General features: G+C 36.3%; 1 protein-coding gene across 2 annotated transcripts; it reads right to left on the reverse strand.

Annotated features, from left to right (window-relative positions):
- Positions 1-2,700: 2,700 nt before the first annotated feature.
- Positions 2,701-11,726, reverse strand: LOC109057269 (gastrula zinc finger protein XlCGF8.2DB-like). Of its 2 annotated transcripts, XM_042717676.1 has the most exons (3): positions 11,629-11,726; positions 7,907-9,743; positions 2,701-4,005 (listed from the first exon to the last, which is right to left on the reverse strand). In XM_042717676.1, exon 3 carries the CDS (start codon positions 3,978-3,980, stop codon positions 3,003-3,005), a length of 978 nt encoding a protein of 325 aa, XP_042573610.1. In that variant the 5' UTR covers positions 3,981-4,005; positions 7,907-9,743; positions 11,629-11,726; the 3' UTR covers positions 2,701-3,002. The 2 variants fall into 2 exon arrangements, with proteins under 2 accessions (XP_042573610.1, XP_042573611.1); XM_042717677.1 differs by lacking the exons at positions 7,907-9,743; positions 11,629-11,726 and adding an exon at positions 6,282-7,268.
- Between the last annotated feature and the right edge of the window lie 253 nt (positions 11,727-11,979).

Raw genomic sequence — 11,979 nt, forward strand, 5'->3', positions numbered from 1 at the left:
TTCGGGCCCTTAGACGGCACTGCATCACATACAGGAATGCTACTGTAATGGAAATCACAACATGAGCTCAGGAATACTTCCAGAAAACATTGTCGGTGAACACAATCCACCGTGCCATTCACCGTTGCTGGCTAAAACTCTATAGGTCAAAAAAGAAGCCATATCTAAACATGATCCAGAAGCGCAGGCGTTTTCTCTGGGCCAAGGGTCATTTAAAATGGACTGTGGCAAAGTGGAAAACTGCTCTGTGGTCAGACGAATCAGAATTTGAAGTTCTTTTTGGAAAACTGGGACACCATTTTATCCGGACTAAAGAGGACAAGGACAACCCAAGTTGTTTTCAGCGCTCAGTTCAGAAGCCTGCATCTCTGATGGTATGGGGTTGCATGAGTGTGTGTGGCATGGGCAGCTTACACATCTGGAAAGGCACCATCAATGCTGAAAGGTATATCCAAGTTCTAGAACAACATATGCTCCAATCCAGACTTCGTCTCTTTCAGGGAAGACCTTGCATTTTCCAACATGACAATGCCAGACCACATACTGCATCAATTACAACATCGTGGCTGCGTAGAAGAAGGATCCGGGTACTGAAATGGCCAGCCTGCAGTCCAGATCTTTCACCCATAGAAAACATTTGGTGCATCATAAAGAGGAAGATGCGACTAAGAAGACCTAAGACAGTTGAGCAACTAGAAGCCTGTATTAGACAAGAATGGGACAACATTCCTATTCCTAAACTTGAGCAACTTGTCTCCTCAGTCCCCAGACGTCTGCAGACTGTTATAAAAAGAAGAGGGGATGCCACACAGTGGTAAACATGGCCTTGTCCCAACTTTTTTGAGATGTGTTGATGCCAAGAAATTTAAAATCAACTTATTTTTCCCTTAAAACTATACATTTTCTCAGTTTAAACATTTGATATGTCATCTATGTTGTATTCTGCATAAAATATTGAAATTTGACACTTCCACATCATTGCATTGTTTTTATCCACAATTTGTACAGTGTCCCAACTTTTTTGAATCGGGTTTGTATAATGTACCACTGTAGAACTGCCATCCTGTTTAAAAAAGGGTTGTTATTGCGCTCCTGAAATTATTTAAAGCAACTAAAATAAAAGATAGAAAGACCTTACCTTTCTTCAATCTTACTTTTAAGCTTCCAGACACGAGACGCAGGAAGAAGTGCCATAGTTATCTTCACAGCTGTACAAATAGAAGCTTAAAATACTTTCAGTAGAAACAAATTCCTCTGATAATGTGAAACTTAATTCAATTTTGTCATTTTCTTATATATATATATATATATATAAAGAAGACAAAAGCTTCTGACAAATGCATTTCACATATCAGTATTGAAAAGATTCAGTATAAATATATTACACTCAATAATAGTTTGCATTCTGCAAGCTCACAATACAAGTTTTATTCATGTTACATACTTTACAGTTTCACAGGAGTTAATGGCAACCCAAAAATTTGAATATTTCTTATTTTAACCAGAAGTATTGGTCTTAAGATATATGTAGAATGCTCTAGCGGGTTTCAGCAATCAGAGTAGCTCTTTGTGTCCTTTGGAGGCTGCTTTATGGGGCTGCTATGAAGTTATGAGGCAGAGATAATCTCACTGGGTAATAAATGCCAGGGGAATGGCCTCCTCTTGAGCTTTGTCCAGTAGAGTCTCCACTGGAAATATTTTTGTGGCAGTTGGCTGGTCTTCGCTGTCTATCTTCGCTAGGTTTTATAGCTTAGACATTTTTGTCTTTCAGGCACAGATTTCGGCCAACTAAACCAACACGTACCCCTGCCAGTGGTCAGGACTATTTACGTCTGAGAACTCTGGCCTCATTGATTCTGGGTTAATTGTGCCTTTTATTGGCCAGTGCCACTCTTAGGGCCCTCACCTTGAGCACCCTAGGACTGGAATTCATGCAGCTACACAAATGCTAGCAAATCAGGCTTCAGTATTAGGAAAAAAAAACAATTTCCCCATTGCATGGTAAATGCACTGCTTTTATATGCATACCAAACACGTGCGTAGCATATCCACGCCAAAATCCATTTTTGCGTATCAACACCACAAGTTATGTTTTATTTGGCATACTATTTATACGCACTTTCATGAGACTGGGTTCTACTGGAGGCTTGTTAAAAACACCTACAGTGGGCTGAGCTAATTTAACATGTTAGTGAAAAGGACATTAAATCATTTATCAGTTTATACAGCAGGAATTATTGCAGTTAATTTGGGGTGAAAGAGACTCATCCCTTAAATATGCTGATCTGCTCTGATTCCTTTTGTGTTTCTCTAACATTCACTAAAAGGTTAATCTTCATCAACACAAGATATTCTATTGTTCCATAGAATTTATACAAGGTACATCAATAGGGAAGGAATAAATATTTCTTACTGGTATCAGCTCACAAGGGGTGAAAGGAAATTAAGAATTGATCGTTATTTCATATCTGAATATTTATTTCTGGGTGTTCTTACTTATGAATATTATTATTATATTTTTGATTATAACTATAGCCTGTGTAATTAGTGTAGTAATTTTGTAAGTAAATTAGTAAATTCACTCAGTCAAAGTGACAAGAAAACAAAATGCCAAAAGAAAACATTTCTGAAGATAGTTCCTTTCAGCGTTGAAGTTATATAAAGCCAAATTTGCATGTAAGAATGACTCGGGTGCAGTGCTCACATTGGAATATTTGTTTTAATGTAAAGTCCATCTCTACAAGTGAATATTTTAACAGAAACTGGATTTCATTTTATTCCTTTTTTTAAGAAAGTATTACAATAATGCAAGTGTACATGTTAACAATCATATAATAATGAAGATTTGTAACTTTACTACATGTCATTTATATTATATGAAAGACTGCGTGCTCAGTAAGGTGTGTTTGAACATTTTTCACATTTCGAATCCCAATGAGTAAAACAAGGGCAATAATTCAGAACTCATGAACCGTTGAGGTCTTAAGCTCTTGTTTCTTCAGTCATATGGACTTTAATTTTGGGCAGTGCTTCTTTCTGTGCATCATTGCCGTTTTGGAATGAGTGAATCTCCTGCCGCACGGAAGGCACTGGAAGGGTTTCTCTCCAGTGTGGATTCTCTCGTGGTCTTTTAGGGCTCCTGACTGTTTGAAACTCTTCTCACAATGCGAGCACTTGTAAGGTTTTTCTCCAGTATGGATCCTGCGGTGCACTTTCAGCTGAGTGGCTGCAGTAAAGGCTTTACCACAGTCTTTGCACAAATACTCTTTCACACCAGAATGGATTTTCAGATGGTCTTTAAAACGTATCAGCCATGCAAAACTCTTTCCACAAACAGAACACAAGTAAGGCTTCTCTTTAGTGTGAGTTTTCATGTGGGCCTTTAGGTCTTTTTCCAGAACAAACCTCTTATCGCACTGATCACACTTAAATGGCTTTTCTCCGGAGTGAAAGAGTTTATGAATTCGGAGACTATTTGACCATTTGTAACTCTTTCCGCACTGATCACATGTGAACGGCTTCTCTCCAGTGTGAATCCGTATGTGACTCTCAAGGTGGGTTTTAGTTAAAAAATACTTCTCACACTGAGGACATGAGAATGGATTATCTCCACTGTGAATTCTCATGTGACGATTGAAGTGGTCTTTACGTCCAAAACTCTTTTCACACTCAGGGCACTTGAATGGTTTCTCAATATTGTGAACCCTTAAGTGAATGTTAAGACTTCCTCGACTCGTGAAACTCTTTTCACACAGCTGACACGCAAACGGCTTCTCTCCGGTGTGAATCCTTATGTGAATCATAAAGCATTCTTTCTGTCTGAAACTCTTTCCACACTGAGGACATGTGAAGGGTTTCTCTCCGGTGTGAATTCTCATGTGATCTTTGAGGTTTCTTTTACTTGAGAAGCTCTTTCCACACTGATGGCATGTATCATCATTCTCCTCTTCAACAAACTCCATCTTTACGTCACAGCTCATGCTTATGTGGTAAGGATGACCTAATCTGAAAAAAAAAAAAGTAATTACACAACACATTACTCCATAAACTGACATTACCTGAGCGATTGAAGAATCCACTATTAGGGTCATTGGATGTAAACTCAACCAGAGATCCCCAACTCAAATTTTTGATTTTGCTAATATTTATTCTGAAGAAAGAGAAACATGCACAGTAATGAAAGCCAAAATATTAAATGTCGTGGATGAATATTGAATGAGTAATCCACGATTTTGTAGAGGGGGGGTCAAAATGGCAATTTTCACCTGAGATTCAGAGCCAAATTACAGGAGGGTAAATATGACTATAGAAAGATGGCAGCATCATTATGTTACTTTTACACAGAGATTGGTAGGTCTGTTAGTAAAATCTGTTGGCCTTAGCAATCGTTGTTGAATTATGTGCCAATGGTGACCATTCCAAAATGGGCAAACAGCACTTTTCAAGTTTTTTCTCCAAAGTTTGCAGGCCTGTAACTCAAAAAGTATGAAAAATATCTTAAAGTCCTTTTAGATATCAGGTCTTAACAAATTTCTCTTTTGGCATCTTTATTTTTAAGCCCCTATATGGTTCAGTTTCAGAGATAATGGAATTTCAAAATGGCTACAGGAGTAAATCGATAAATTGTAAATGTTTTTATTTTGTAAAAATGTAAATGTTTTTAGATTTGCAAAAATAAGATACTTTTTTTTTTTTTTTAAGAGGAATGTCTGAAGAACAAATAATATTGAAACTAGAAATGTAACTCGATCCTTCTGTCAGAACAACTGCACTAAACATACCTGTCTGAGTGCCATATATTCTATTTTTCCTAAGTTTGTGTGGCTATAACTCAAGAAGTATTAAAGATCTTGCAACATAATTTTAGATTTTAAATATTAATAAACTTTTCTTTTGGAATCCTTATTTTCAAGGTCCTGTATCATTCAGTCTCAGAGATATAGGGGTTCTCAATGAGGCTCCATATTCAGACTGTTGAATAATATCCATTTTCAGTGGTTGAAAACCAAATGTTGGTCACTTTGTATACAGCCGATACTTATTGTATTTGACAAACCATGTTAGAAGAATAAATAATGTTTAAATTAGAATTGAATCATGCTAAAAGAGCACTATTAAAAGTGCTCTATCCCCATTTTGGAATGGTCACCATTGGCACATAATGCATCGAAGATTGCTAAAGTCAACAGATTTTACTAACAGCGCTACCAATCTCTGTGTAAAAGAAACATAATGATGCTGCCATCTGTCTATAGTCATTTTTACCCTCCTGTAATTTGGATCTGAATCTCAGGTGAAAATTGCCATTTTGACCCCCCTCTACAAAATAGTGGATTACTCAGTAGTATTAATCCATGACATTTAATATTTTGGCTTTGTTTATTACACAGAATCTGTACCAATATCATGATAAGCATCCTGTAAATGTTGCCATACACTTAAAAATAAAGGTGCTCCACGGTGCAATAGAAGAACCTTTTTTGTCTAAATGGTTTCATAAAGAACCTTTAACATCTGAAGAAACCTTTACATTTCACGAAAAGTTCTTTCTGGCGAAAGATGGTTCTTCAGATTATAAACAGTTGAGAAAGAGATGGTTCTGTGAAGAACCCTTTATTTTTAAGAGTGTATGTCTTTCACGCTTTCAGTCTGTTTTTCTAAATTAGTAAAATGCAATTTTATAGGAGGAGTTGAATCATGTAGACAACAGGTTAAGTAAAAATATTAAAATGCAATAGTGTATAAATATAGCAAAATGCTCCTCTTTATAGTTATTTTACTATCTCACTGATGAGCTTACTGACACTTAATGGTTATTCTGAGCTAAATGTGTATAATGTTGCGATGTTTACAAGCTTTACACGATTTCAGCAGTTTGAAACACTGAATGAGCTTTTACACGAGACATTTCAGTAGGCTCTCTTATAAAATAGCCTACCTTTTGATGTTAATTCATGTTCATTATTTACTCTAGTAGTAAAGAGAAAGATTAAATGTGTTAAAGCAACCGCGCCTGCCCCATTAGGAGCGCCAAAACTGTATTTATTGTTTGAATTTCATTATGACTTTTGAATAATTTTAAAGCGGATACTTCGTTTATTAAAAAGTAACAAAGCTTTTGCGATTACTGGATGGCAAGTGCACTTCAAATAATGAAGATCACGCATTAACAGAACAAAGCATAGACCTAAGATCTTGTTTAGAAGAAGCCATATTATTAATGATTATAAATGAGAATTGTTAACGATATTGCCAATATTTCACACAGCTGGCAGCTTTACCTGTTCTAGTTTGTTCAAGTTGTGCACGAAATCGACGCTGCTTTTCCTCACTTTCACTTCTTACGTCTCCGTCATGTCGATCTCTCTCACGCGGCTCACCTGAGCTGTGTTTGAAACTCTTTTTCCACTAAAACTTTGATGTGCATAGTCTCAGTTTAATATGCAAACATAATAAAAGATGTGATCCCAAAACAATCAGGAAACAAGGCATTACATGCATATTTTACGTTTACACATGTAAATACATAGGCCTAGTCGCCAGTGGTGACCTCAGCAAAAACTTCACTCACAATTTAAAAAGTTAATATTGTGTTACATTTTAGACACAATATTGTCTGTTTTTGTGCAATTTCACTGACAAAAATATTACCTATGAAACCCTGATAAACACACTGCAGTGTTTCCTTACTGAATGAATTCTGAATTAATCAAATGAGTCAATGACTCAGCGACCCATCCATAACAACAGTCCCTGCATCCCACTGTTCACACTATCCATCCTAAACAGTATGTGAGATCAGAATAAGTGTGTCCCAAAGCATAGCATCTTGAAAAGAACATGCAGGAAGTCCCTGGATGGTCTACTATTTCAGGTAGATTTTTGAAGTCTGGATCCATGGTTAATATTGCCCTACACAATCAAAAGTGTGTATTCTTTCTTCACCAAGAGTACTTACTTTAAGGGTGCAGTATAAGTAGGCACATTGGGACGCTGCAAATCATTTGCTTAGTTTCTAAATGAATCAAGGAATAGGTTGAATAAATGACTCACTCATATAGACAACAATTTGCTGCAAACTATTGGCGCTTTTAGTTTTATATTTCGAGTAAATTAAATTAAATTAAAATTAAATTTATGCATTTAGCAGACGCTTTTATCCAAAGCGACTTACAGTGCATGGTATGGTTTCATATTTCAGTATTTAGTTGTGTTTTTATATGTTGAATCAACGTATTTCTATCTAAACCTACTTTTTTTGCAAGGTCTTATTATATTCCCAATTAACTAGTCTAATTAATTTGATATTTATACATGAATTAGATTAATCGGTATAATTGTGTAATTAGATTGAAAACTTTAATACAGTAAAAAAAAAAAAAAAAAAACACTCACTAAAATCATGTTAATTTACAGCCTACCATCTATTCACTATTTGAATTAAAGTCTTATTTTTCATTTTGCTAAGAGGAGCAACTGCAAAGTTACAGAAGTGAAAACTGCATTTAAACCAGTTTGGACCCAACTAAATTCATATTTAATTTTATGTGAATTGTATATTGTATTAAATAAGTCAGTAAAAACTGATTTGCTAGTAAATTAGCTTAGTCTTATAAATTGCCATCTGAAGTAAAGTTAATATAGGGAATGTTTATATGGGTAGTTTACGCACGGCATTATGGTTAAAATTGTTAAAAATAAAAAAATAAATAGTTATATCCGAACAGAAGCGTGTGGCTGGTAAACCTGATTTAAATACGGAGTGAATCCGCTAAACTCCGTGAATGAAGGCATTTTGTGATGACAATAAATCTTTACACAGAGAGACAACTGCTAGACATTAAAATCACTCAAAATACCTAAATCATGATAACAATGATTAAACTGATCTCAAAGCAACACTTACCGAGCAGTGCGCGCTGTTATTGTTCTTCTTCTTCTACTGTTGTTATTGGCGGAGAGCACAGAAGTGTAAGATGAGTTACCGCCACCTGCTGGACTGAAGGAGGACGCGCGTCCCGGTGGATCCCGATGTTAGTGCGCATGCGCAGATGACGCGTTCGAACCGCCAAAACCCCAAAGTAAACTTCACTTTACTTTACAACTCCCTAGTCTTTGCTATTACTAAACTCAATTAAAAAGGTTTCCTTAAATTATATTAGTAACACCTGTTATTTCCCCAAAACAAGGCTACAACTCTAATTTCTTTAGTATAAGTTCTCAGTTTTACTTTTCTGACAGCTCTTTAATCAAAGGCGGTTTGTTAAAAACTGCACTGAGCCGAATGAACATGTGAGAGAAAATCACATCAAATGATTAATGGTTTCTAGAACAGAAATGATTGAGGTTAATGATTTGTGGTGAGAGAGACTCTAAAATTTACTGAATGATAAATCTTCACTGTGACAAGACATTTTATTATTCTACAGACTGATACAGGTTATATAAACAGGGAAGGAATAACGGAGCGGTGGAAGGAAATGAAGAATGGATGACATTTCACGTCTGTGAACAGAGCAAACTGAACTTTACATTTGCAACCAGGATGTAAAGAATGATTCGGGTGCAGTGAACAATCACATACTAATGAAGAGTAGTAACTTTACTACAGATTAATGTATATTATGTGAAAGACTGCATGCTCAGTAAGGTGTGCTTGAACATTTTTCACATTCGAATCACAAATAGCAGAGTAAAACAAGGGCAACATGAACCGTTGAGCTCTTAAGCTCTTGTTTCTTCAGTCATACGGACTTTAATTTTGGGCAGTGCTTCTTTCTGTGCATCATTGCAGTTTTGGAATGAGTGAATCTCCTGCCGCACGGAAGGGTTTCTCTCCAGTGTGGATTCTCTCGTGGTCTTCTAGGGCTCCTGACTGTTTGAAACTCTTCTCACAATGCGAGCACTTGTAAGGTTTTTCACACAGAGTGGATTTTCAGATGGTCTTTAAAACTGCCCAGCCACGTAAACCTCTTTCCACAAACAAAACACAAGTAAGGCTTCTCTTTAGTGTGAGTTCTCATGTGGTCCTTTAGTTGTGATTCCAGAACAAACCTCTTATCGCACTGATCACACTTAAACGGCTGTTCTCCGGAGTGAATGATTTTATGAATTCTGAGACTATTTGACCATTTGTAACTCTTTCCGCACTGATCACATGTGAACGGTTTCTCTCCAGTGTGAATCCGTATGTGACTGTCAAAGTTTCTTTTAGATACAAAATGTTTTCCACAGTGAGAGCACAAGAAAGGATTATCTGCGACGTGGATTCGTTTGTGAATACCAAGGCTGCATTTAGTTCTAAAACACTTCTCACACTGAGGACATGAGAAAGGCTTTTCTTCAGTGTGAACTCTCATGTGACGGTCGAGATGGTCTTTACTTAAAAAACCCTTTACACACAGAGCACACTTGAATGGCTTCTCGTGACTGTGAACCCTTAAGTGAGACCAAAGGTTTGCCCCATTTCTGAAAGTCTTTCCACAGTGCTTGCACACATACGGCTTCTCTCCGGTGTGAACCCTTATGTGACGTATAAAGCCTTGTTTACGCGTGAAACTCTTTCCACATGAGGACATGTGAAGGGTTTCTCTCCGGTGTGGATTCTCATGTGGTCTTTGAGACTTGCTTTACACGACAAGCTCTTTCCACACTGATGGCACGTAAAATCCTTATTCTTCTCTTTATTTAACTCTATCTTTACAACGTCACAGCTCATTGTAATGTGGCAAGCAGGACCAGGTCTGAAAAAAGCAAACCCAAAAAGTCATTGTAATACAGTCAAACATTCAGTATACTTAATCTGGTAGCATGCACAAACGTCGGCTGTCATTCGGTGCAATTTTTCTCCAGAAGTTATGATTGATAAAAATGTCTGTACTCTTTTAAACTAAAGCGGGGCTACCTCATAACCCCTCACACAAATGCAAAATATCCCAAAACATTACCATAAAGCAATAGTTTGATTTGCACAGACTAAAACTTGATCTAGCTCAGGACTGTTTTCATTATAGTAACATTATATAAGAGAGGAAATGTTGTGAATTTAAAAAATGACTAGTTTATCCAGAAATTAAACATTTATTTTCTTCCATATGACTTACAAAAGGATACGTTTAGCAGAATGATGCATGCATCACTTACTTACTTTTTCAAACAGTTTATTAAACAATGAATGAGAACGTCTCTCTTCCAGTCATCTTGTTTGTGTGCCGCATTTATTTGTATCGAGACAACGCAATTTTAGAGCTGCATGATTATGACGGAAATCATAACTGTTGATTATTTCCTTTTACACTGAGTGATGTTTATACTACTGTTTGAAGCAACTGCATGCCATATATTTTAATGAAAATAAACAAGCTGAAAACACTCTTACTGAAACACTTATTGCATTTCTGTAATATTAAGCCTCAAATGTCAACTATACATTGGATTGGTTTCTTTACACAACAACAACAACGAAAAGTAAAAATAAAAATATGCATGGTATTATAATGCTATACTAAAATGAAAACAAATGTAAAAGCCCTTAACATAACATGTAGAAAGAAAAACCACATTGTAAGCATGCAGAACATAAGTGGACTTTGAAAAATGAATTGCTGCTTTGAACGATTATTTAATTGTGGCATTTGCAATTGTTATCACGATTAGAAAGTTTATTAATTGTGCAGCCCCATACAATATTCTTAAAAAAAAAAAGTAGTCAAAATAATTCTACATTTTTTAAAAGCTGAAGAGATTTTCTTGTTTTATTTATTAGTTAGAATATGTTTATGTATAACTCACTATTTTAACTAACTGCAAAAGCTGAATAACCTGCTAGTTAAACTGATTTGGTCTCCTCTGTCTCTCTGAATTTTATGAAGCGACGAGAATACTTTTTGTATGCGAAGAAAACAATAATAACGACTTTATTCAACAAACTGTCTCCTCTGTGTCTCTCCGCATCACCATTTTGGAGAATCTGAGCTGAACGCAGAGACACAGGATACGCTGTTTTTGTTCAAATCAAAGCAAAGCATGATTTGGAGAGACACAGAGGAGAGGAATTGTTGAATAAAGTCGTTATTTTAGTTTTCTTCGTATACAAAAAGTATTCTCGTCGCTTCATAACGTTACGGTTGAATCACTGATGACAGATGGAGTATTCTGACGATGCTTTTCATACTTTCCTGGACCTTGACACTGTTATTTATTTGGCAGTCTATGGGACAGTCACAAGCCTCCCGATTTTCATCCAAAATATCTTAAATTGCATTCCAAAGACGAACGAAGTTTGGAACGACATGAGGGTGATTAATGACAACATTTTCATTTTGGGATGGAGTATCCCTTTAATATAGAGAATTTGGATAATATACGATATTAAGATAGAATACATAAAGCTGTTAGATCTAAACAGGAGCACGTGGTTGATTCAGCTCCAGCCTGGCAAACGAAAACATCCAGATTTAAATGCGGAGTGAATCCGCCAAACTCCATAAATGACCGAGGAAATTTTGTGATTAAAATGCCATCAAATGCCCTTAACAGAGAGACAACTGCTAGACATTAAAATTAACGTTACACACAATATCTAATACATGAGCACAATGACTTAACTGAACTAAAACCAGCACTTACCGAACACAGCAGAACACGATCAGAGAGGACTGAAGAGCTCGCGCCGTTCTTCTTCTTCTTCCTCTTTCTGTTCAATGGCCGTTCGCTCCTTAGGAGTATTACCGCCATCTACTGTATATCTTGGGGGGTGTGTGAGGATCAGATTGATCCCTTGAATACAGTAATCTTCACAGATTCTTTTTATATCCCAAAATACTTAACGGGAAATTATAGCAGGACAAGAAAGACATTCTCTTAGCCTTTTCTTCAGACCTCGCATCAATAAGGAAGGAATAATGATGATAATAATAATAATATTAATAATAATATGTTATAGGTATCAGCTCACGAATGAGAATGTAAGATATTGCA

Source organism: Cyprinus carpio, chromosome B2 (genome assembly GCF_018340385.1).
Source record: "Cyprinus carpio isolate SPL01 chromosome B2, ASM1834038v1, whole genome shotgun sequence".
Classification (NCBI taxonomy): Eukaryota; Metazoa; Chordata; class Actinopteri; order Cypriniformes; family Cyprinidae; genus Cyprinus; species Cyprinus carpio.

Coding starts and splice junctions, on each gene's coding strand:
- LOC109057269 (XM_042717676.1), bottom strand. CDS start 3,980: ATGAGCTGTGACGTAAAGATGGAGTTTGTTGAAGAGGAGAATGATGAT.